We start from the raw sequence: 27,107 nt of genomic DNA on the forward strand, positions 1-27,107 counted from the left end.
TTTTAAACGCGGTGGATATGGGGCCCGCCCCTCTACCCGTCTCCACTTAAATACCGGGCTTCGCTTTGCATGGTGTGGGGCTTGAACCTGCGACCTAAGCCACAAATCCTCCACCTTCTGCCACTTGAGCTAGGCCTTGGGGGCTGCAGGTAGCTTAATTTACTGCAATTGTAAGACATGTAAACATAATATTTAAACCCCAATAGCTTGAGGGAATAAATCAAGCCGAGTTCTCTTTTATTTCCTCTTCCACTTCACGTGGTATCAGATCATCAATCTCCTCCCATCCTCCCCTATCTTTTTCATTAATATCACTAGCCTGTTTAATCAAGTGATCCTGAACACCTTGTCCTTTACACCATAGTTGAATTGAAGATGACCAAAATAAGTAATTTGCACTACCTATCAAGAGTTCCAATAGTGATAGAATGGTTCAAATTGATGGAAACCATGGTCTAAGCACAAAAATATCTGATTCGAGAAACATGATGATAGGCCATAGCAGAATTTAACCAATATCAAGTATATGGTACTGTAGATGTTAACAGAGTTAAATCTGTCTGAGTCAGAAAAAAATGAAGTACACACCAGAAAATTGAAAAGAACAGGAAGCAACCACTAAAAAATTGAATTTGGTCATCAAAAAGTGGTCGAAGCAGGAGGTTCCTATATGGGTAGCCTCGGAATGACCAAGAGACACTGCTGGAACAAAAATGATCGGAAGCCGAAGGAGCTCACATGCATCGGCACGTGTGCAGATGTAGCTAGAATCTGGGCTGCTCTGGTCAGCATGTGAGGGCCAGTGGGGTGGCGGAAGATGGCGAAGTAGGCTGGGATTTGCTTGTGCTGGTATTTTGGTTCTCGTGATGGTGTTGGTTTGATCGCAACACCTATGGAAATGAATTCTCTTCAGACAACCGTGAAAACTTGCTCTGAAATTTTTCAAGTTTGGAAAAAAAAAAATCTTCCTATATGTTGCTGGCCTTAACTAGGCTCTCATATCATGTTTTGTTGTTGAGGGGGAGCCTGGTAACATGGTGTGCAGACTATGACAATTGACAAGCACTTCATCATAACCTGTAGCAGCTCGAGCATGGTTTAGGAAATTCAGCATGGTTATTCAGGAATTTGGCATAGTTTGAAGTGAAGCTGATCATTCTGTATTTTATCATCACTCTACATCGGTCTGTGCATGTAATGATGATGAGTAAATTACAAAGTTGAAACATCACCTTTTTCAGCATTTTTAGACCAACCATATTGGTCGATTAAAGTATTTCTAGGGGATTGACGTTGCTCAATCCAAATAAGAAATTGATATTTCACAGAGGCAATGTGCACTTGATATTTTTGAGGGGACAGGGATGACATATTGTAGGCCTATTGATACGCTAATGGATCAAATGTGTAGCATGTCTAAACTTACTGAAAAAATAGCTTTTTATGATTTCAAAGGCAATGATCCGGCAAAAGGAGGATCATTAGAGCAGGTTCAATGGACAATGGGATGGAATAGCGTGGGATGGTTCGGACACCCGGTAAATGTTGGAAGTTAGTTCTTGGATTCTCCTTGTGACAGTCACTGAAATGCAGTTATTCACCTTTTTTGATACATAACATCTGCTCCAGGGAAAGGACTACTTTACAAAGACCGAGGAAATAAGAAAATATTTGGATATCTAGATGCAGACTTTTTTGAAACTGATATATAGATGCAGACTGGGCAGGGTCGTCGTTTTGACAGATGATCCACTTGTAGATATTGTGTTCTAGTTGGGGAAATTGGTGTCTTGGTAAAGAAAGAAATAAAATGTGGTTGATAGATGGAGTACAGAAGCAGAATATCAGGTTAAGGCAATGACGACATGTGAACTCATATTAATCAAGCAACTACTTAAGGAGTTGAAATTTGGAGAGAATAATGAAATGGAACTTGTGTGTGATAATGAGGCTGCACTTCACATTGCATCGAGTCCAGTGTTTCACGAGAGGACCAAACACAAAGATTGATTGCTATTTTTTCAGAGAGAAAGTACTGTTAAGAGACATTGTCACAAGGTTTGTGCATCAAATGATCCGCTTGCAAACATACTCACCATGTCCCTAGCCGGTCCCAAAACAAGTTATATATAATTTGTCTGCACCAACTTGAGGGGTAGTATTAGAATCCTTGTGAATATTCTAGAATATAGGTAACTATAGCAGGTAGTTTAATTTACTCTTATTGTGATTAGGTATTCATGTCCTTTCCGTTTTAGAACAGATAAACATAGTTATTTAAACTTAAATAGCTTGAGGGGATAATCCAGCCTAGTTCTCTGACCTCTCTATTCCCGCTTCACATTTACAAACTTTTTAAAGTGTTCGTTGCAAAAGCCTAAATGTATGTCATGAAAGCTAATCAGATGTTGCTCGTTCAATAATATGCAAAATCCGGCATCCTAACTTTCTAATTCATTAACTAATGCTGATGTTCTCCTATAGGGCAATGAACTGCTGAAAAGTTCTTCTATGTTAGAGATCATATAAGACCTCCATAAAAGAACCCAATGTCGGTCAGGCAACTCAGGAAGCATAATGTAGAGAAACTAGATTCTTACGCAAATATGCAAAAGAATAAAGCATATTTGCACAACGAAACTAATACATCACTACAATCTACAATTTGCCTTTTTTGCCATACCTAGTGACACCGCGATAGATGGAGCTGCGCTTCCCTGCAGTACATGGGGGCATTTTGCTTATGCGCTCCTTGGCTGTATAACCCCTTTCTTTTTTTGCTTTCTTCAGTCCTCTATATAATAACAGTTGATCAGTCCCTATATGCCCCATAGCTTCTGATGTTTCTCCACCACCAGCATCATTGCCACTGCTACCCTCAGTCTTGGCAGTAGGCTCAGAGGAAGGGGAAGCCATAAGCAACACAGTCCTGCAAGAGAACATCACATAAAGGGACTGACCAAAACAACGCATGATAATTCAAAAATCTTGAGACATATACAGGAAGTTTCACACTTTTGCCAACAAATAAAAAATGAGCACCACTTTTGTTTCTACCCATTACATGGTGATGCAAGACAAAAATGGGCGTCCCTTTTTATTATACTTCAGCTTTCAATCAGTGCTTCATCTTCCTAAGAACTATTTACAACCATTTCCAAAAACTTTGGAACTTAGAACTTTTACATTACTATTTAGGTTAGTATAGAGAGAAAATGACTAAATTTTTTTGAGGAAACCCAATTTCCCTAACGTTCAGTTCAATTCTTGAAATAACATTGGAAAAGGGTAAAATATTTTGTTTCCTCCCTGCTTTTGTCACCACTCACATTGAAGGGGAAATGCATCCGTTGATTTTGCCTTCATATTCACTACGATACTACGAAATTCTATAAACAACAAGAAGGAAAAAGGAAGGCAATATTACATTTAAGGTCTCAACGTACTACTGGTTCATCTTTAAGGATGTGGAAGTTTCAAAGAGGAAAAATAAAAAGCTTAGAAAATTCTTTGAAGGAACCAGATTGTATAAAGAACATAAACTATATAATGCAGAGTTCAAGACCTGACTCACATGCTCTCCTTCCTGAAAATTTAATAACTATGCCCTTTTTCTTTCCTTTTAGGTTGTAAACGGAACTATAAGAATTTTTCACTTTGTTATAAGATATATTTTAGGTATATACTTGGTTAACTTCTAACTTTTGTTAAATCATAAGTAACCAACTATTCTGAGTTCAGTATCAGTTACGCTCTCATTTGTTTGCACTTAATGAAGCTTTTAATTTTAACCATTCATATATCAATCATCAAATTTGTCTGTTGTTTTTTAGGTCTGAATCTTAATCATTCAATTGTTTATGAGAAAAAGTATAACTTAAGAAATTCAAATTGTCTATCCAAACAAAACTTAGATTCATATCAATCTGATTTCATATCATATATCCAAACTGGCCTTAAGATATGTAACAAAATCTTAATATCATTAAGACATCATCTTCCATAACTACCACTAATCACCATAGTCACCAGTCACCGCCATTAGTCATTATTTACAATCATCACTACTAATCATCGTTATAGACACCAATCTTTATCGATAATCACCACTATATATTGCCAACCACTGTCATCATTCACCACAAACATTGGTTATCACTATCGTCCACCACAATTATAAGTCGTCACCACCAACTATTCCAATCAACAATCATTGTTAACCATTATAACCGCCTACCGGCCACCATCACCATTAGTTATTACCCATAACCACCACCATCACCTAATATAATATCCAATCGGCACCTACAACTACCACCGCTAGCAAGCACCACCACCAATTTGCATATAATTCTTCAGAAATATTTTTATTGATACAGTATTAGATCAAATTAGTGTTTTATTCAAATTTTATATTTATTACTAATTTTTAAATAAATACAAGTTTATATAGTTAGATGTTAAAAAAATAAATAGTCTTAATTATATTAGTATTCACATCTTAGTACAATATATTACTACAGAAAAATTTAGATATGTATTCAGATTCAAACATTTAAATCTAATATTCAGATGTGCACCTAGATTCAGAAAACTTAATATTGATAAAAACAAGAGAACAAATGAGGCCTTAGGTTGTTTGGAAAGTTAATTCTTGATTTATTAGCCATGAAGCAAGTGTTTGGGGCAGTGAAGTGTCTAAAATGATCTTATGGGAACTCAGTTTTGATGTTATGTGACTGTTCCCTCAACTGTGAGGATATAGAAATGATTAAATTAAGTTACAACACATACACAAAGTCCAAGGAGTATTTTATTTTAGACAGAAGTGAACAATGCTCATAATTGAATAAATCAGGAAAAAAAAACCTAGATTCGCCCGCCTCTCTTTCAAGGAAAAAATGGTCATGTTTTTTTAAAATAAACACTTTAGAGAATTCCTTACAACTCAATTTTTCAAGAACAACAGAACCCATCTTCAAAACCTAAAAACCCAAGTAAAAGAAACCCTTTTTTTTGCAGCAGAAATTACAGTATTCATGATACCTGTGTAGAAAGTACGATTTACAAGAAGTTGAAGAGTAGATACCTGGAGCAGAAAGAATTTTAATGAAGCTGAAATTCTAGTAAACAGAGAATCAGAGCAGCATTTGAAGCAGAGTGAGAGAGAGAATGAGGGGTCCGGCTAGTGATACTATAGAAGAGCAGTTTGATTTGATTTTCATAGCAAAGGAGGAGAAGAAGGTAGATGTGAAATGTCGATAATGTCCTCGAATTTTGATTGGAAGATGTGGAAGAAGAGAGGTGGACAAGTTCAAACGGTTATGTTAGAATTGAGGGTAATATAGGAATTTCGATATATTTCAAAGTGTCACAGTCATGTGCATGTCTGGGACACATGTCCCAAATTATGATTCTACCTCCTCCCGAGGTACACTCACAATATTCTCACGAGGTTGCTCTCGAGTTTATATTCGACAAATTATGGATCGTTTGATAGAGTATGAAAAAAATAAGAGAAAAGATATAAAGTTATTTTTTCAAATTTTTGAAAAAATATCTTAATTTTGAGACTGTTTTATTACCCCCCATAAAAATACTAAATATCTTTTTAAATATATCATTTCGATCCATTTTTTCACTTGGTTTGTGAGCACGCAAATGATGCGTGTGAAAGTTATTTTTTTGCTGCCAAAAAACAATTATAAAGTGTCATATTTCAGTTGTTTTCTCTATTAATTATTTACTTCATTTAAATTTGCCATCTTCCCTAAAAGAGACTCAAAAGAGAAATGGAAAAAATGAAAAGAAATAATGAACTATATTTAAATACATCATCATTCTTAATGGAAGCTAATTTGATGCGCAGATGATAAATACCCTCAATCTAATTAAATTTTAAGATAGTGAATTTGAGTTTAAGAAAAAAAATTAAACTTCTAAGGAGAAATAGAAAAAATGGAGGCAAATTTAGACAGAGTCGTGAAATATAACTTGTCATCATTCATCATAATGAAGCAGATGATCTTCAACAAAAGTTGTGATGAAGAAAATGAGGAGACAAACTGAGAAATGGAAAAGAAAAGAAAAGAAAATGTTTTTTCCCTTTGAAACGAATAGGGTTGTGTTAATTTAATATTTAAATTAATTTAATTTAATTAAAAGGGTGAGCAGCACGCGCGTCTTACCAGGTGAAAAAATGAGTAGAAATGGTGTATTAGGTATTTAATATTTTATGGGGTAATAGGACGCCAGAAAAGTTAAGGTGTTTTTTGAAAATTCGATATAATTTCAGTGGTGACTTTATGTCTTTTCTCTAAAACTAATGTTAAATAGAGTGTATTGATAATATTTGTAATAGTAATTCTTGTATTAGTTATACATAGTAATACATTGCATTATTTTGTGTATAAAAAATAGCATGCATTGTATAACAATATTTATTTACAAAAATATCCTTCACAATTATGGTGAAAAAAATGTAAAAGGAGTTTTGAGGGGTAATTGGTCTTTGATCATGTTAATGCATGCATTAAATCCCTTTGCATTACTAATACCTAGAACTCCATGGTATTAGTAATGCACTCCTCAATATACAATAGAGTGTATAACTAATACATATCATTAGTTATACATAACATGAAAAGGTGTATCAAACAAGATAATATTGATACATAGAACTAATACATGCATTATTTTTACTAATACACTCTACCAAATGAGAGGCGGATTCAGGATTTACTGTCTTTGGAATAGGTTAATCGATTAAATCAACTTTAGACTTCGATCAAATTATTCGTCTTTTCGGTCTACAGGACAAATTGATCAACAAAATATGAACAGTAATAAGATGACAACTTAGATATTTTATATACTACAAATTCCTTGAATAGGGTCGGCCATGTTAATCTTCTCCATATCGTTTCAATTTTATCATATGTCCCCAAAGGACCAAAAGTTAATCATTTTAATTTAGATGCTCTTGTTGAAAGTCGAATTCAAGATTGATAACGAAAGAATTTTTTTTCTCAACGTAATATTTGGGGAAAATCTTATTAGCTTAGTTGGTTGACTATCTGAACTCTCACCTTATCATTTTTCCTTCCCTACCTCCATATATGTAAAGACCCGTTAAGTCGTTTTGAGCACTAAAATTGTTTTGATTATTCCAATAGATTTTAAATGAGAATTTTGAATTTACTTGTTAACTATAATTATTTAATTAATGAATAATATTAGAAAATTAATTTAATTGATGGTTAATAGGTCAAGTCATATATAATATAATTTAAATTAATACCCTATATCACTTTAGATCATATTTTGTTTGAGAAAAAATAACCTTCTGAAGAGGACGTCACAACTACAGCGATGACCAACCTACATCAGATAAGAATTAACAATGGCTTAATGTATGCATTTGTAAATATGCATAGAGGTGAGAATATTATAATAATAATGGGTGGGAAAGAGAGAGTAGAGAAAATTGAATTTGCAAACTTAAGTAAGAAACTTTGTATATGCTATATATAGTGTTATGGACTTGGGAAAACTTTGGGGCCAATCATTGCGTAATTATGGTCATTTAGATTGTTAAGTAATCATGAAAATGAATTGAAGTTTTGGTCTAGATTTCTATACAGTGGTTCGTGAGTAAGAATATTAGTTATGACTTTGGTTTTGGTTTCACATTTTTTTTTTATAGTTATCAAGTTATGATTCAGGTATTGACATACATGTATACTTAATTGAGTAATAGGTATCTTCTATTATATGAAAATTGGAAATTTATGTTATTTAGATAAATTGAGGCTTAACCTTAGACCTGAAATGTAGCAAATATGAGTCTTGACATGTTTATTGTCATCAAGATTAGGAGCTTGATTATATATTTGGGAGATTTTTTGGATATATACTAGACATATAGTAATGTGGATGTCTACAGACTCGTTTACTTAATGCATTTTTGATAAATTGGGAACATTATGAAGCTTTACGAAAGGAAACGATAAAATTTTGAGGATTCGTGACACGTGTTCGATAATTGAGGTATGTTAAGACTTTCTAGATTTCATTGAGAGACGTTATTCTAATTAAGGATAAAAATCGAATAGACAATGGGTAAGGGAAGAAGATGGGGTTTTTTTTATCAATGGGGTGATGGGCATTGGTACGAGTGTTATAAAAGAAAAAAGTTTATTACTATGAAATGATGGATTGTAATCCAAGAATGTCAAAGCATATGGACATTAACTAATGTATTATTGATTTTGTTTCTTTTCTGTGATTGTGTTTCTTTATTGAACCTGTATAATTGTGATAGTTGAGGTGATCATATGTTATACCGATGTTCGATTGATTGAGATACATCATCACCTTTTTTTGTTGATATTATATTGTGCATATGCATTGACATGAGATTGAGAATGAGTAAATATTTGACACGTGGAGATCATTTGTGTTGAGATCAATTTATGATTATAAGTTAGGTACAAGGAGATCGTCCATGCTGGAGATTGTTTGATTTTATGATAGTGTGTTGAGATTGTCCGCACAGATACGTAGAGATCGTTTGTGTCGGTATATGAACCTTGTGAGTCTCCCATGAGTCACAAACTCTCGATGTATTTTCGAGAAGTATCGTGCATATACGGTTGAGAGAGTACTTGGCATATCATGTCATGGTGTTGCATTGCATTGAATCTCATCATATCCTTCATTCTTGTTTAATTTTGTGCTTCATTGGTGTTTGGACATTACGTTATATTTGATTATCCCTATTTGGTGAAGCTTGACTGATAAGTACAATGTAAACGTTCAAAATTAAAGAATTATTCTTTTATATACTCCTTGGTCTATGAGACATATTGGGTACATGTGGTTTCGTAGTCATACTACACTTGTTGCACTCTCTTGTGGTGCAGATTAGATTTCAAGTACGAGTGCATCTCATGGAGCTTTTGAGTCTAAGTTTTGATCATCTTGAAGTTGTGGTGAGCTACTTGACTATTTTGCGGCCACACCTTCATTTATCTCTTAATTTATTATGTTGTCTTAGTATTCAGACAGGGTATTTCTTATGTTTAAACTTGTCATTTTAGTTTTAGACTTGTATTGTATTGTAGAAGTTTTTGTACTTAAGACACTAAGGCCTCATTTGTTTGCACTTAATAGAGGTCTGAATCTTAATCATTTACATTTAGCCCATTAAGTGTGTTTGGTTTTTAGGTCTGAATCTGAATGATTCAGATTCAGCCCATTAAGTCCATTTGTTTCTTTTTTCAAAAAGCCTCTTAATGGACCTGAAAAGGTCTAAACGGATCAAATCTGTAGGAGAGTCTTAACACCATTCAGACTTATTTAATAAGTTATAAAATAATACTGCATCGCCTCTCTCGGTCTTTGTGTGACTTTTGCTCTCTCAACTACAAACTTTCTTCCTCTCTTTTCTCAATCAAACACTATTTTTTTCCTCTTGAACTGGTAAATTTTCATAATCTTTACAAGTATTTTTTTTATATTAATAATTTTCTTAGGGTGTATTGATGTTTTGTCAAGAACACTTGTTGCAATAATATTTTTAGTGTATTGATGTTCATCAAGGTTTTTGAGTGAAAAAATTCTATTCATAATTAAAAATAATAACTATGTATACATATTTGAGGTCTCTTACTAGAATTTTGTCTTAGCCAATAATTTTATTGAGACTCTTTAATACATTATTGTTGTTGAACTAGCTGATGACAAAAATAATGGAGCTCCTAATAATTCTACATCTCAATCTTCAGTTTCAGCTGGAAAAAAAAGTTTTGGAGAAGAAAAAACACTTATTCGTCTGAATTGGAAATTGATGAGAAGATGATTACTGCTCTGGAGTTATTGATTAAAAAAATAGTGCACCTACTTTGAAGAATATATGGAAAAATTAGATGGACTTGGATGGGAAGAGTCATTATACAGTACATGTGTTAGTATATTTTGTAAAAGTGTCCGCTACAAAAAAGCATGAGTGACGTTTGAGGTTCACAAGTTAGAGAATTGGATTAAGGTTATTGGAAAAAGATAAGAATTCTTTAGTTTTTCTAATTAGCCAAAATATATATTAGGCGTTGATAATGTGATACCTTATTTATTATTTTTCGACTAGTATCTATCATACTTATTGAACTTTTTGATATTATATTGTGCCTATAAAATATTTTTTATTCGTGAATTTTTTTATGTTATGCTTGATGATTATGATATTTTTTTAATCAAAAAGTAATGTTTTTTGTTGAAATGAATTTTTTATAACATTTTATTAATATAATGTTTGATTTCATATGCACATTCAGATATTGAAAACAAATAATAAATCATTCAGTGTTTCAGATTTGGAGACCACATCTTAATATTCAGATGTGTATTCAGATTCAAAAGTCTTAATCTTAAGTCTTGGGTGGTAGTTCAATTTTTTGCATTTAATACTTATGAAAGACTTAGTGTTCAGGATATTTGTTTGTCACTTATCTTCCACTTTATTTATTAAGTTGAATTGGTAAATTTATTGGGGTGGCTTACCTATCCGTTGAAAACATAGATGTCATCACGACTTGTATTTTTAGATCATGACAATTTAGTATTAGAGCTCTAGGTTCATCAGTCTCACAAGTACAAGATCTGAGTCTAATAGAGTCTTACGGATTAGGGAGAGAGGTCTGTTACTTATCTTTAGGCTACAAGACTTTTGGAAACTTTCATTCTTTTATTCCTTATTGTGCTATATGATTCGGTTTAAGGTCAAAATTTTCTTGTTTCACTCTCTCACTAATGATGGGAATAACGTAATGTAGAATAGTATGAATGTTGTATGGTTAGCAACATAACTTGGTAATGAGCGTTTTGAATTTTAAGAATGAAATTGACAAAATTTGAAATAGTAAGAATAGTTTGCTCGAGGTGTGATTTTGAAAAGGATACTTCAACTTGTTCAAACTTATTACTACAGTTTTATGATGCATGTTTATCAACGATAAGTCAAAAATTCATGAATATAATGGTTCAATGTTTATGTCTTGAAGACAAGTGTAAGATTCAGAGGAGGATAATGGCGATGGTAAGGAATGAGGAGAAGTGAAGGAAGGACAAAGACATGAAATGTGATCACTTATGATGAAATATGAGATGATAAGACTTGGTATTAGATTCGTATAAATAATTTTCTTTCTATCCGTTTGGGTGGAGGTATACTGAAGATAATTTAAATAGCTCAAGCTGGATGGTATGATGACCACGTTGGTATTCATTTGATGGGAGTAACGAGGTGTGTTAGGTCTAATACATCAAGAGATTATAAAGGATAAATTAGATACCATACAATGAGGACAGTTTTGGATAGCTAAAAGATTATATGTTGTTAAACAAAGGAGAAAATGAAGGCTCAAAAATCTGATAAAATGTTGAATTAAATAAAATAAAAAAACTTTCAAGGAAAGCAAATATATAGTCATTCCAGGGGAGCAAATTTGTGAACAAATATTTGTTTAGTAGTATTCCAACTCTCATCATTAAATGACAATGCAAATAGCTGTCATGACCCAAAAACGAACGGAATGACACTTGTTTTATTTAAAAATAAGAAAGGGAGTGTTGAAGAGTCGCCACTTAATTTTTAAAGAAAAATTAAGAAAACTAATTTTCAAGAGATCAAAACAGTAAATCAATTGAAAACTTAAGAGGGTGCGGGGTTCATATTAATATTTTAGGAAGGTTTAAAGGCACCTAAAATATCCGCTAACTTGCAGTTATCCGATAATTAACTATTTGGTAAATTATTTTTAAAAGATAAGCATACTTAACAAGTTTAGAAAATACACAACATAAAACTTAAGTTATTTTTAGGGGGAAAGGGAAATAGTATAAGGGATTACTACTTAAGTGAAGTAATTGAAGTAAGAAAATAAACACTTATCCAAATTTTAAGAAAAATATAAGTAGTCAAAAATGGTAATCTTTTGAGGAATTGATTTAGGGAAAAACCTTGAAATTAAGTAAACACACTAGCATGCAAAGTCAATTAAATAAGAAAAGAGAGAAGATATGGGCCCAAGTCCAATTTCTGTCCGCCTGGATCAATACTTGGGCCTAATTTCAGTTTTGGGGCCAATGACCCAATATTAGTACTTGTCCTAGAAAACTAAAGGGGCCAAATGCGTGGGCTTTTGGTCCAATTCCCTGTCTTAAACTATTCACATCAAAAATGACTTTCTTTTGGGCTTTGGGCCCATCTTCTACCTGTCCTAGGCACTAACAAGATAATAATAATAATTGAAATAGCAAGGGCTTAGGACCAAAATAACAAAATACAAGTAAATATAAGGGGATGGATTTTTGGGCCCAATTCTGCCATATATACACTTAGTGTATATTGCTGAATATCCTTGTATATCAGCTCCGGTTCCTATATTTTCTTGTGTATACAACATGTATACGGATTCTCGGGACCTGTATCAGCTTCCAAAATGACATGTTCACCATTGTATTTCTTTATGCCAAACGAGTTGAAAGGGGCAGACTTGGAAGAAAAGAATTTTGGGCCTTCATGGCCCAACTTGAAATGCAACTAGGAGAACAATAGGAGTCCAAAAGACTCAGCCAGCAAGTTGTACCTAAATAAAATAAGGAAATGGAATTAGATCATATACCATCTAACTGGGAAGATAAATTAAATATTCGAACATTTATTACAAAACAACCACAAACCAACATAGGCTAAAACTAAACGCTAGCAAAATCAATCATTAAAGCACTCACTTAATTAATTCATGAATGACATGTGAATACATAAACCTCATAAGAAAACAAACGGAGGAAAGGCATGATCTTGGCATATCTTTAACAAATTATCTGCTCATAATTAAGAAAAATGCATACAGACACCCAGATTCATTTTTTTCGCTATGAGGAAAATCAGACTAAACAGAACCAAGGAAAGATTAAACTAAAGTCAACATGTGAGGGAAACAATTGCATACAAGAAACTTAGTCATGCTGATATATCCAAAGCCGACAATCATTCTTAAAGTGACTAATCAAACACTCATAAAAGCTACTTATTCATTTTAATTAAATTTCAATGAGGTAAGAGACAAATAATGGGCACACTCAAACTTTGCAAATTTCGAACATGAAAGGATGTATGAGGAAATAGTATTCCAGACAAGTGACAAAGATTTAAAACAAGGCTTAAGCAATAGAAATAAAAAATGAGACTGGATTAAACGATCACTAAACAATCTTGAAAATAGGAAGAAAACAAGCACAAAACGATTGAATCGAAGTTTAGCTGACTAGTGACCAACAAAACATAAATAATACAACATACAACCTCCATATCAAACTGTTTTAACATTCTGCTTCGTTTCTTTTTAAAAGAGAACATCATTAACAGTAGTATAGAAAAAATGAAAGATCTTTTGAAGCTTAAAGATTAAATGAGAGAAAAGAGATTCGACATATCCAAACAAACAAACGAGAAGGAAAATAACCAAGCAAACTCAAACAAGAAGTAGACAAATCACAACACTAGATATGAAACGACAAAAACTTGAATCACCCTTAAGATCGAATCATTCAAGAACAGATGCCAAGAACATTAAAACTACCTATTTCAGCTACAAATAATAGTGGCATGACAACACAATAATCAGACATATCAAAACAAAAGAAAGACGGAGAGAATATTATGGAGGAAACATCACCTTCTTCTGGGCAGCGAACGGAATAGACGAGCTAGAATTCATTTCCACCACTAAAATACAACTCCAAAAACCTCGATGAACCGAGCAGAATCAAATGCGAGTCGAAATCTGATTCCCAATCTCTATAACTTCAAAATCTATTTCTATATATTACTATGTAGCTAGTAGTTCACCATATTTTCTCTAATGGCGGTTATCTTTTTTCTAACCCCTACAATGAAGAAGAAAAAGACTTTATATAGAGGAAAACTAGGGTTGATTTTAGGGGGAAAAGACGAGGGCAATTTCAGGTTAGAATGAGGAAGTTCTGAATTTCAAACCCAAATTTCTATCTAAAAATTGAGAATATTCCCAAATTCTCACAATTTCAACCGATTGAAATAGAGATGGATGATTGGGATTCACTTGGGTGTCCTTGATCTTGACATGTCTCCATCTCGCGCTACAAAGACTAAAACACAACTGTTGCAGGTGCTTTTTGCTGCTGCGATAGTACAATTTGGAGAGGGACGTTGAGGAAGAAGACAACGAATCGTATTGCCTTCTACATTCTGTGAACTCGCCGTGTATTTTTCCGTGAAGCTAACTCTGTGTTGACGTCGTGAGGTGAAATTTTATTGATGATGTTTGAAATTGTTGAATCCGCTGCTGTTGATTTTGACGTCACTTGGATTTTACCATTGGAGTTGCATATTGTTATTGTTAACGTCGTGACGATGTAGACATTTGAAAGGAGAAAACGTTGGAATGAGCTTCTGGGTTTCTTTGAAGAGCAAATTGGGTTGGGCCGGGTTTGTTTGTTGAATAAAATGGGCTGGCGTAAGGAATTGATTTGGGCTATTGATGAAGAATTAGAAGGTGGGGTTGGAATTTTGAATTGTTGCTTGAGAGAATTGAATTGGTGGGCTGGATTAAAAGAAATCAAGGCATTAGGTCGGTTTGGAATGGACAGAAAATAACGGAATGAGCTGCTAAAATGTTGAACTGGAAATTGGAAATGGCCCAAAATATTCTGAAAACTTGAGGGCAAGCAATTGGCTAAGAATTGTAATAAATAAATAGCCCAATGAGTTGCAATCATAGCCAAATTGAATTTAATAGGTTGATCCGGCCAAAATTTAAATAAGATGAATCTAAACAAGGACTAACTAACGAGTTTCTTAAATTCAACGATATGAGATAATTGACTTAATTATAAACTAAATAGTTTAAAATTATAACCATAATTAAAACTAAAGTAATTTAACAAAATAATTAACTAAAACTGTAAAAAAAAATTGAGATGACTTTCAAATATTTTAAAAAAACACTAATTACATAAAATTATATAAAATATATTTATCATTTAAAAGTTATAAAAATAACAAAAAACTTAAAATAACTTGAAAGGTATTTTAATTTAATAAAGCTGATTATTTCAAATCGTTTAAAATTTAAGAATCTTGAAAATTAATTCATGTCGGGAAAGGTCAAAATTGGGTGTCAACAACTGTCCCCCGTTTGACTTGGATTAATGAAAGAAATTCAGGGCAAATGAAATTGACGAATCCATTTTGACCGACCACATCTTCAGCCTTTAGAAAAGGGATTTTGGTATGCACTCTAGGCATTATGGCCGAATTCCAGAAATGGGCCTCCTATATATCTTAGGCTATATGAGAATTCAGGCCACTTGTAGTTTGATAAGCTTGATTTGACGCATGATTTTGAAAGAATTCAAAAGACATCCTAATATCGAATTATGAAGGCATCAGTATGCTCGCGAATAAGATTTAAATGTGAATATTGGAATATTGTCTAGTTTCCAACACTGGTCCCGCCTACATATCCCTCAACTCAGGGAATCAGGCTGCTTGTAGTTCGACTCGATCGGTTGAAAAAGAAATCTAGTATGCAAGATAACCTTTGGTTCCGGAAGAGCGACAAAGTAAGTCGGGTATGAAAAAGAGGCTTGCAACCTCTTATCCATGAATGTGGCGCGGTTCACACCCATAATTAAGAACTTACACATATATAATTCCAAAGCTCTTGGCGTATTGTCACTCGGATTGGAAAGTTACCCCCGACGAAAACCAAAATTTTTCGAATGCGAAACTGAAACTGATAAACCTAAAAAAAATAATCACATGTCTTCTGATAGGGGTGTAGTTTGATTGTGGTGGAAGTTGCTCCTCAGCTCGCCTCCTAAGAGTTTGGTATTCCTCTTTGGACAATGTCCTAGTTCGCTGCTAAGAAAAAGTTTCACGTTGTGCTGCATCCTTTTTTATGTCGTCCGCACCTGTGGTTTGTTTTGAGAATTCATCCTTTTCGATGCACTCGACAAAGACTGATATAAAATTCATCAGCATAATATGTAATTCGAATGGAGAGATATTGTCTTTTACCATGTGGACGCTTAATTACTCTCTTTTAACATTTGACGTCAGCTTCTCCCAATTTGACGTAAAGTAAATAAAGCTTGTATTTCATATTTGCAACGTAATTTTTCAATGTACTCTTCCTTTATTATCGAAGTAATAAAATAGGCTGATGTAATATGTTGGTAGTTTTCTTGACGTCGTTGTTGATGGTTCTCTTGACGTCGTTGTTAATGATTCTCTTGATGTCGTTCTTGCAATGAAAATGATGCAGCCGATGTTGATTTTCTTGCGATGCATGATTTTTTCGCGATGCATAAATTTTTTCCGCGATGCATTACTTTTTTCCAGCGATGCATGAACTTTCCCGTGATGCATGAACCTTTTTCCTGCGATGCATGACTTTTCCCGCGGTGCATGAATCTTTCCACGATGCATGACTCTTCCCGCAATGCATGACTCTTTCTACGATGCATGAATCTTTTTCCGTGATGCATGAATCTCTTTCCGCGATGCATGAATCTTTTTCCGCAATGCATGAAGATAATGTTCTTTTGAGAACTGTAGCAAATGATGACTTTTTTCGCCATGCATGAAGATACATATGATCTTCTGAGTGGCGATATCGTCTTCATTCGACAATACAATATAAATAACCCTCAGGGTAGGGATATTATCATGTCTGATAATATGATGCAGATAAAATTCCTCCAGGTATATTTAGTTGCTGAAAAGTTTTCTTCAAGGCTTACATTAGTTCCATGTCCGAACATAGTTCTATGTTCATTATGGACCTTGCCTTTCTGATAATTTGAATGAAATAATGCTATTCATATTCCAATTCTTTGGTATAAGAAGCATAATGCTTTTCTTGCATCCACAGAAAAATTGTTAGTTTAAAAATGAACTGATTTGTATTGATCTCTTCGGTTGTCTGCTCCTTGTCTTGCTATCTCAGGTTGATTTCTCCGATCTCCCGCTCTTTGGTAGATAAGAAAAAACATTTTTATGCAAAATAATTGGACCATGAAAGATAAGTTTAAAAGAAAATAGGTTTTCAAAAAGTAATATTGGAAAAAGGTCACTGCTAAGTGTCATGTCATTTCAGACTTAGCGAACGCTTTTGAAGTTAATGCTTCGGGGTCTATCTGATAACTTGTTGGAAAGATTCTGAGAACTCTTGAAGTTCTGGAAATCTAAGTCTTGAGATGTCGAAGATTGATGGAGTTACCTTCTGATCTCATAGTGGATTTGGGGATCATTTAAAGCTATGTCTAAACTTCTGATCGTGATGGAGGTATTCAAAGTTGTTCTAAACTTTCGATGAAGCCTATTGAAAATTTTGAGGTCATTGATGTTTGCGTAATCAAGACACAACTTCCGATGCAAGTGTCTACGATCGTACAATAGTTTAGTAACCCAGCCAAGGGTTGGGATTGTTCCCAAGGGAGTGGTTTTGAGAATTAATAGAAAAATAAAATTTAGTTCTAACTAGTTGTAGCTAAAGACATTAACGATTAACATTGTAAATTAAAGGGGGACACAAGAGTATCAATTAACAATGGGGGTTTTGTCACAAGTAAGTAAAAATAGTAAAATAAACAAGGATTTCTGAGAAATGAGAGGGGATCCTTGGGATGTGACGGGAATACGGGTTAAGCTAGATTATTGGGTACATGCTTTCGATAGAAGATTCATAGAATAATTGTGACTAGTGTCACGGACTTAGAGTTTCCACTAACGCTCAGTGTGGCACTTGACAACTTACTCACAAATCTTTCACGATCTTGTAAGCTCAAGTAAGCCTTTACGACTAAGATTGCTAAGAGAATGAAAAGGAAGACTTAGAGAATTTTGGAAGAAGGCTTATATTGCTTATAAGAAAGCTTTACAAGTTGTTGGATGCTTGTTCTCAAGCTTGGATGCTTACAACTTTCTTGGTTGCTTGTTCTCAAGCTTGGATGCCTTGCAAATGAATGGCACCCCATATTTATACTAACTCCTGAGGACTAAAGTGCAATTAAAAATTACTTACAAGTCCCTAGATCATTTATACAAAGGCCCCTCTCTAGAATTCTCTACACACTCTAGAGATTCTAAGGCTTTTCTTGAAAAGTTTAAGTTATTCTAGAGAATTCCTTGAATTCTCTAGCCTTCTTGAATATTCTAAAAGGTTCTAGAGTTCTCCGCAAACCTCTCCACAACTCTAGACATTTCCACCCCTATTCGGACGCAAAATTTAACTGTGAAGTGCCGGGACGTGACACTATCCCCTACCTATTGATGCGACGATCGCGTCGCATTGTTGCTGCGTCGTCAATCGGGTTTTGTCTTCTCGTACGCGTGACCAATAGTCCATTGACTCGATCAACGCTCTTGCGCAATGCCTTCAGTTGCTTCCTGATTTCTTTCATCCCGGTCTTGTGATCTACCTCATTCCTAGGAGACACATGCCTCGGCGGCTTCCTTGGCATCACGACATTGTTCTCTTTTGGTACCTTTTTCGTGCGTGGTGGCAGAGACCTTTTTGCGCCATTGTCTTTTTTCGAACTTGCAATGGTGCCTCTATGCGTCGACTCTTTCTTATTAGGGCCTCTTATGAGCTGTAGGGCTGTTAGTCGGACTTGTTCTTCCGTCTTCGGTACCTTAACCAGGGGCACCATACATGATCTTCCTTGTTCCATGACTAGAAGTCATTGGAGGTAAGGGTTGATCACCGTGTGGCACTGCTGGAAGAACTCCTGCCCAAGAATTATATCGAAGAGATCTAAAGGAGCGACAGTAAAGTTGGCCTTACCTTGCCACTCGCCTAGCGTGATGCTCACTCCATACGTGACTCCACACATGGGGGTCGGTGGTGCATTGACCGTCTTGAGTTAGGTGTTACTTTGACTGTAACTTAGCCCCAACCTTGTCGCTGCCGTCTTGGTCTTTATATTGACCTCTGCACCCGTGTCGACCATAGCACAAGCGGGTTTTCCATTGATCGTGTGGTCGACATATTGCGCGCCGTATCCTCTTGGCTTCTCTGGCTGCTTGGTGATCGCTCCGCATAGCCCTATTAAGCCCAACTGCGTTTTCTCTGCGCCTTGTCCTTGCTCCTGTGCATCCTTCTCCTTCCGTTCGCGTAGGATGACTCCAAGGCTCTTCAGTTCAGGGCACTTTGCATAGCCATGTGGCCCATTACATATGTAGCAATAACCTTTGTTGGCAACCTCTGTCTTCCTCTCCGTGTTGCCATGACGTTCAGACTTCCTGCCATCGGACTTGTAGGTATCATGATTCTTGGGATGTGGCCACTGCTCCTCGCCTTTGCCACGATCTCCCCCACCATGGTCATGACTACCTCTCATCTCCTCTCCTCTGGCTCTGTCGGGCTTCTCATGCCTGAAGTCTGTCAAAGTTTCGGCCTGCGTAACGGCTTCATCTATGGTCCTGACCTGCCGACGTTCCAACTCCGTGCTGGCCAGATTTTGCAGCCCATCCATGAAGTGGAACAACATATCATCATCCGTAAGGTTAGGAATTTGAAGCGTGAGGGTAGTAAACTCTTGCACATATGCACGGATGCTGCCCGTTTGCTTCAGCTCCCTAAACTTGCGCTTCGCCTCATAGATGACATTGTTAGGGAAGAAGGCTTTCTTGAACTCTTCCCGGAATTGCTCCCAGGTGTTGATGGTGCACTTCCCCTTCCCTATCTCGGCCTCCTTGCGCCTCCACCTTAACATGGCCATCTCCGAAAGATACAACACAGCGGTGTTGATCTTACTCTCGTCGCTCTTCAGCCCGTTGCACTTGAAGTTATTCTCCAAATGCCGAAGGAAATTCTCCACCTCTTGCGCGTCACAGACGCCTTTGAACATAGGTGGCTTGGGAGCCTCAACCCTGGCCTCCCTATCTCGGTCAAGCGACGATGATCCTCTAGCTGCCACACCTTCATTGAGTGCTTTCATCTCGGCCTTCATGGTCTCAATGGTGCTCAACGCCTCCATGAGCCGAGACTCCAAGGAAGTGATGGCCTCCTTCATCTCGAACTCGGCCCGCTGACGTCCCTCCAACTCCTTACGGATGTTGTCGGTCTCCTCAAGGGTGAAGTTTTCAAAATTTTTGAACTTGTCGTCGGCCACATTTATATGCCGGCCTAATATCTCCACGGCCAGCCTAGCCGCTTCAACCCTTGCGACCCACTCTACTCCTGCGGTGACGTCAATGGCCTCCTCGCCACGTTCATCGTCACTTGCCCCGGTGGTTGAGGGTGGATGAGATGTTAGCGCCTCGCTTGGTGTGGGATCCAACAACATTTCCTCATGACTCTTTTGGTGCTTCTTTCCCTTTCGGGCCTTCTTTCCACCATCCGGATATATGTTGGTGGTGCTAGCGGCGTTTACGTCTCCTTCGTTAGCCATTCCCTTAGTATCAAACCTTCGCTCTGATACCACTTTGTCACAGACTTAGAGTTTCCACTAACGCTCCGTGCAACACTTGACAACTTACTCACAAATCTTTCACGATCTTGTAAGCTCAAGTAAGCCTTTACGACGAAGATCGCTAAGAGAATGAAAAGGAAGACTTAGAGAATTTTGGAAGAAGGCTTATATTGCTTTAAGAAAGCTTTACAAGTTGTTGGATGCTTGTTCACAAGCTTGGATGCTTACAACTTTCTTGGTTGCTTGTTTTCAAGCTTGGATGCCTTGCAAATGAATGGCAACCCCTATTTATACTAACTCCTAAGGACTAAAGTGCAATTAAAATTACTTACAAGTCCCTAGATTATTTACACAAAGGCCCCTCTCTAGAATTCTCTACACACTCTAGAGAATTCTAAGGCTTTTCTTGAAAAGTCTAAGTTATTCTAGAGAATTCTAAGGAATTCTCTAGCCTTCTTGAATATTCTAAAAGGTTCTAGAGTTCTTCGCAAACCTCTCCACAACTCTAGACCTTTCCGCCCCTATCCGGACGCAAAATTTAACTGTGAAGTGGCAGGACGTGACACTAGGCTAACTTTAACGGGGATAAGCTCTCTCTAGAGTAACTTACCCCGTTTCAACTGCATTCCTCTCTGACACCCACTTGCCGCATGAAGACCAACGTACGCCTTAACTCACTCACTCTCTCGAGATAAGTGTGTGGAAATGAGACTAGGATTCACTCTCTTGAGTTGAACCTCATGTCGACCCATTCCCACCGGCCATCAATTTAGTAGTTTTAGTTTTACGACCTCTCTCTCGAGCAAGCCGAAAACACATAAATAAACTTATATTTGCAACTACAAATTCATTAAATTCATCCACAACTACTGAACGAAATCACAATTAAACTACGATTAAACTATCAGCAAGCAAGACTCAACAATTATCTTAACCCATATTCGCTAAATCGCACCCCAAAAATTTGGGGTTTTAGCCACACGTGTATAAGAGATAGAAATTTATACCAAATTGATCTTACATTCAACTTGGTATGAAGATTTAAGTCTTGATACAGGCCAAAAATTGAAGAATCCAAGAAACCCAAATCCAAATTTTGAAGATGAAACCCTTTGGATCTTCAAGTCTTCAAAAACCCTCTCAAACTTAGAGCAAAAAATATCAAAAAAGTACTATTTTATATGAAAATTATAATAATTGTTCGACACTTAAAACTAAATTTCTAACTAGTATTTATAGTTTTCACAGATTTATGCTGCAGTGGATCATTCAGCGTCGTTAGTCAGAATCACCGACCAACTCGGCGATTCGCCCTATGGTGTAGTTCATCGCCGTCTTGCACCAGTCTTTAGCATCGTCGTGCTCTGGGTCATTGGGCGACATGGTACTGTTTTGCGGAACTTCTCGGCGATGCACCGACTGCTCCTTTTTTGCGCCAACTTGATCCTTTCCTTCAGGGATCAACACACTGGAACAAAAGGTGAAGTAAGTCCCTTCGGCGACTCACCCAGTGGACTCGGTGATCCTCAGGCCTTCATTTCTTCATTCTTTTCAGCCTTTTCGTTCCTTTTTATGATGTAGTGTCCATGTTTTCCTTTAAACTTCAAATACGTGAAACTTAAGGGTTTGCATCAGATATTGAGATAAAATAAGCATTTGAGGACACAATTTCTATTAAAATATAATCCTAAATAAGTCCAATATGTGGACTCATCAACACTCCCAACTTATACTTTTGCTTGTGCTCAAGTAAAACTCAAGTTCAACAGTTCAACAAGGATGTCTCAAACAGTGCTACACAAAACCCAATTCTGAATGTACACAACAAGACTCAATTCTGAATGTACACAACAAGACTCAATTTACTTATGCACGGATCAATTGTGTACTCAAAGATTCAAGTTGTGACACACCATTACCAAAGATTCTCAAGCTCGCAATATTTGCTTCAAATGCAAGTTCAAGCTCAACAAAATTCTTCGAATTCCCTCACACAAATGATGATTTCATTTTCACACGCAAAGGTATAATCAATATAAAGTTTAGGAATCAGATACAACGCTCACACTCACAAAAGATGAACACAATGCATGCTTTTCACCCCATAGGTTTGCCCGTATTTTCCAATCAACATTTGTTTCAACTTTCTCAAGATCACAAAGGTCCTAACAAGGCTTGTAACGGGGCTGAGTGCAAAGGTATGGTCATTTAGGATCAATGACTTTTATCCTCATGAAATATGGTGCTCTCAACACTTCCTTTCTTTTTCCTTCATCTTTTTCATTAGTGCATCATAGGTCATCATATTATTCACTTCCCATGGATTGTTCGGAACCCTATTTCTTTGGTACTTTATTCCACAACTTTCTCTTTTTATTTTATTTTTTATATTCTTTTCTTCTCTGTTTCTCTTTTTTTTTTATATATGGAAGTGTTCCATTTTTCCCATCACCTTGGGTTAAAGGAGACTTTCCTTGCACTTCTTGGCTTTCCCTTTTATTTTTCACCACACCCCTAACTTAGGCTTTTGGCCTAAGTTGGCTATTCAATTAACCACAATTCAAAAGGATTATAGGTAATGGATTAAGAAAGGTCTAGTTTTCATCAACTTTCTTTCAAAGAAAGGTAATGCTCAAAGGGTGTTCAAGAGAGAATCACACGCTCACAAGGTAGGTAACAAAAGAGGTATATGTCAAATTGGTTCACACTCTTTGAAGTTGCCTAAGATCATATCAAGAGAAAGTTTTACTTAGTCAACCGAACCAACATGACAAATTCTAGGAGTTGTTATGCATGGTTCCAGGTAAGCTTTTCACACAAGACATCGACACTTAAGTCAAACAAGACTCCACACTTTTGCTAGTGTGCAACGGTCATCACAAGAGAATCGATTTGATAAATGGCTAATCACAACGAGATGCAAAGAGTTCACATATTGTCTATGCAACTTCATTTGGCCTTATTATAGCCGTACAGTCATGTTCGTTCGATTGTAAGCACTGTTCAAGTCATCGGTATTGATCGAAACTGAGACTCAAATTTGCCAAGGAATAGCCACATTCAACACACGAGCATATAAAGGGTGGCGAAAATGTGCAAAAAATTCAAAATTTTTCAGAAGGGTCAAAATTATTTTGCAATTTAAAATAAAAGGAGCCACAAGCTCAAACATCCACAGAAAAGAAGTATTGACACAATTTTAAATAGAACAACCCAAATATATACATAAAAGCATGAGTCACAAATAGCACACAAAAGGTGTGGGCCTCACCCCACCATAAACAAAAATATTTGTCCTCAAATGCAAATAAGATTCTCTAAGATGTAAATTAAAGGAAGACAGAGAGGGATGTAAAGAAATGATCCTGTCTAAGGAGTCGCTCCGTCTGCCAGGGCATCAGTGCTCGATCTGTCAGCCTGGAATTTGATAATGGTCCCTGGAGGCTCCTCAGAAGATTCAACGGCAACTGACTTACTGAGATTGTCCAAGTCATGAGCCGCCAGAAAGGAGTGGATAGTTGTGAAGAATCCACGTCTCCACGAGGGAATAGTGGGGTCTCGAGGATTTGCTCTCTTGTTTGTACTGGGCTTCTTGCCCTCATTATCCATTTTTGGAGGATCTATTTCCGTCATATTTTTCCTTAATTTTTTCGCTCTTGTTTGCCGGGGTGGCGTATCTCTTCCAGCTACTTTCGGTCTAGCTATTTCTGCAAAGCTTTAAGATAAAGTTAGAAAGTATTCAGACAAAAGCAAGGCCGTTTGATTTCATAATTACTTCGTCGAACCATTTGGCGAAGCGCTCAGCTACTTAGGCGATGCGCCGAGTGCAGTGCACAAATAATACAATGCTGCAGACAAATGGTGAACAGGAAGCCTTTCGGTGAGGCGCCGAATGCGTTTGGTGACATCATGCTTCTCGCCGAATGTTACAGAATTCAACATTACATATAGCAATTAAATAACGGCGAAATAGAGACGTTAGGCGAACCGCCGAGCCATTTGGCGAGCTCGACTTAACTCGCCAAATGGCTCAACGTGCCTAGTTTCAATCCATCTTCTTGAATCCAACCTTGCAACCCCTGAAAATAAAATTACAGATTTCTCAACTCAAATTAAATTCAGACCCAGTGACTTTCATGCACAATCCCTCAAAATTTCATTCACGTTAAGGCACAATCTTCAGAAATCAACTATTAATCTTAGCCAGGACAAGATTATCGAATCAACATAGGCAATCAAAATTCTAACTCTACCAGAGAGGCCCATCACACATCAACAAGGTAGTGTCATTACATTGGGTACAAAATTGATAGAAAGAATTTAGAGTTTGGGATCCAACCTCTCGCGCTAACTAAAATGAAATTGAATCGCTAGGCCGCAATGTAATCCAAGTTTCGAGGACAATCAACAACTAAAATACTCGAAAAGTGCACGCAATATAGAGACTATAGTGCAAGTGTGAATTTGGACAGATAAAAAGTGAGGGAAAGTGAATGAAGTTGAAACTTTTAAACTTTTGGCTTGCAAAAACCATCCAGTTTTTGCCCACTCGGCGACATTAGTCAAGCTCGCCTACTCACTCGGCGGAACGCCAACCGTTTAGTTTCTTCGCTTAAATTTACAAGACCTCTGGTTTACGAGGGGTCCAAACGGCGATTTCCATTGTGATCGCTAACATGGTCGGCAATTTGCCCATAATTTCAAAAGCTCATCGAGTTTTACAAACTTCAATGTTGATGATGTCTTGAGTCAAACGGCGGATAAGGTCAGATTCGCCGACCCCTTCGGTGACTCGCTGATTGGATCTATTACTCGCCATCCTTCACTTTTTCGAACACTTCTCATACCTTAACCTGTACAAACAACACATCATTATTTTCCCAAGAAATAAAAAGCAATTAAAGGGGTTTTGGGTTGCCTCCCAGGCATCGCCTTAGTTAACATCGCGGTATGACGCAGCATCGCCTTCGGGCGTCTTCCAAATACACCTCTTCAACCAAAGAAATCTCTTGACAATCCCCAATATATAATTTCAGACGTTGATCGTTCACTTTAAATAGAGGTCCTTCCTGATCTTCAACTTCTATGGAACAATTGGTTAACACTCGCGTTACTCTAAAAGGTGCAGACCATTTGGATTTGAGCTTTCCGAGAAAGAGTCTAAGTCAAGAGTTGTATAACAAAACTCAATCTCCTACCTTGAAGTCCGGCTTGAGTATCCGAGCATTATGCCATTTCTTCATCTTCTGTTTGTAGATGGCTGAACTTTCATATGATCTGAGTCTAAATTCATCCAGTTTGTTCAACTGCTCTACCCTCTCCCTTGAAGTTTTTGAGCAGTCCAAATTTAAAGCTTACAATGCCCACAATGCTTTGTGTTCTAACTCAACGGGCAAATGACAAGCCTTACCATAAACCAACTGATATTGAGACATACCAATAGCTGTTTTGTAAGCGGTCCGATATGCCCATAGTGCATCATTGAGTTTCCTAGACCAGTCAGTTTTGTTGGCATTTACTGTCTGTGCCAGGATGTTTTTTATTTCTCGATTTGACACTTCGACTTAGCCACTTGTTTGGGGATGATATGGGGTTTCTTCCTTGTGTTTCACCCCATATTTGCTTAGTGCCATTGAAAACCACCTATTGCAAAAGTGGGACCCCCCATCTCTAATGATTGCCCTAGGAGTGCCAAATCTTGCGAAGATGTAGCGTTTCAGAAATTAGACAACATTTTTTCCTTCATTGTTTGGAAGTGTGATGGCTTCCACCCCTTTGGAAACATAATTTACAGCCACCAAGATATATTTATTTCCAAATGAGCTCACAAATGGGCCCATGAAATCGATCCCCCATACATCGAATAGCTCGACTTCCAAAATAGGAGTGAGAGGCAACTCGTGCCTTCTAGACACTCCGCCTTGCTGCTGACATTGAGAGCATTTCTTTGCAAATTCATGTGCATCCTTGTATAGGGACGACCAGTAATAAACACTTTGGAGAACTTTAGCGGCAGTGCGAATAACACTATGGTGACCTCCCACTGGAGATGCATGGCAAGCATGGAGAATTTCTACCACTTCTTCTTCCGGAACACACCTCCTAATAACATGGTCAGCACATTCTCAAAAAAAGTATGGTTCATCCCAAAAGTTCTTTTTAACGTCGAACATGAATTTCTTTTGCTGGTAAAAGGTCAGCTCATCCGACATCAATCGACTCCCAATGTAATTTGCATACCATGGTGTAGGTTTCAGAGATATAGCAAACACATGTTCGTCGGGGAAGGAGTCATCTATGTCGACCTCACACTCGGTATCTTCCCTTCCTTCCAAACTTGATAAGTGGCCGGCCATTTGATTTTCGCAGCCTTTTTGATCTTTTACCTCAAAATTGAACTCTTGTATTACTAGCACCCACATTATCAATCTTGGTTTTGCATCTTTCTTTGCCATCAAGTAGCGGAGTGCAGCATGATCAATGTGTACTATTACTTTGGTGCCTAGCAAATATGCCCGGAACTTTTCAAATGCATAAACCACTGCGAGCAACTCTTGTTCAGTGACCGTATAATTTCGCTGAAC

General features: G+C 36.7%; 1 protein-coding gene across 1 annotated transcript in view; it reads right to left on the minus strand.

Annotated features, from left to right (window-relative positions):
- The window catches only part of LOC102583111 (AP2-like ethylene-responsive transcription factor At2g41710), a 10,742-nt gene extending 5,535 nt beyond the window's left edge, over nucleotides 1-5,207 (minus strand). Inside the window, exons 1-2 of the mRNA XM_006356844.2 lie at nucleotides 5,090-5,207; nucleotides 2,684-2,929 (exon numbers count right to left, since the gene is read on the minus strand). Coding sequence (XP_006356906.1) covers nucleotides 2,684-2,916 — 233 coding nt within the window. The 5' untranslated portion in view covers nucleotides 2,917-2,929; nucleotides 5,090-5,207. The remainder of the gene's footprint in view (nucleotides 1-2,683; nucleotides 2,930-5,089) is intronic.
- Nucleotides 5,208-27,107: the final 21,900 nt, after the last annotated feature.

This window comes from Solanum tuberosum, unplaced genomic scaffold (assembly GCF_000226075.1).
Source record: "Solanum tuberosum cultivar DM 1-3 516 R44 unplaced genomic scaffold, SolTub_3.0 scf00235, whole genome shotgun sequence".
Classification (NCBI taxonomy): domain Eukaryota; kingdom Viridiplantae; phylum Streptophyta; class Magnoliopsida; order Solanales; family Solanaceae; genus Solanum; species Solanum tuberosum.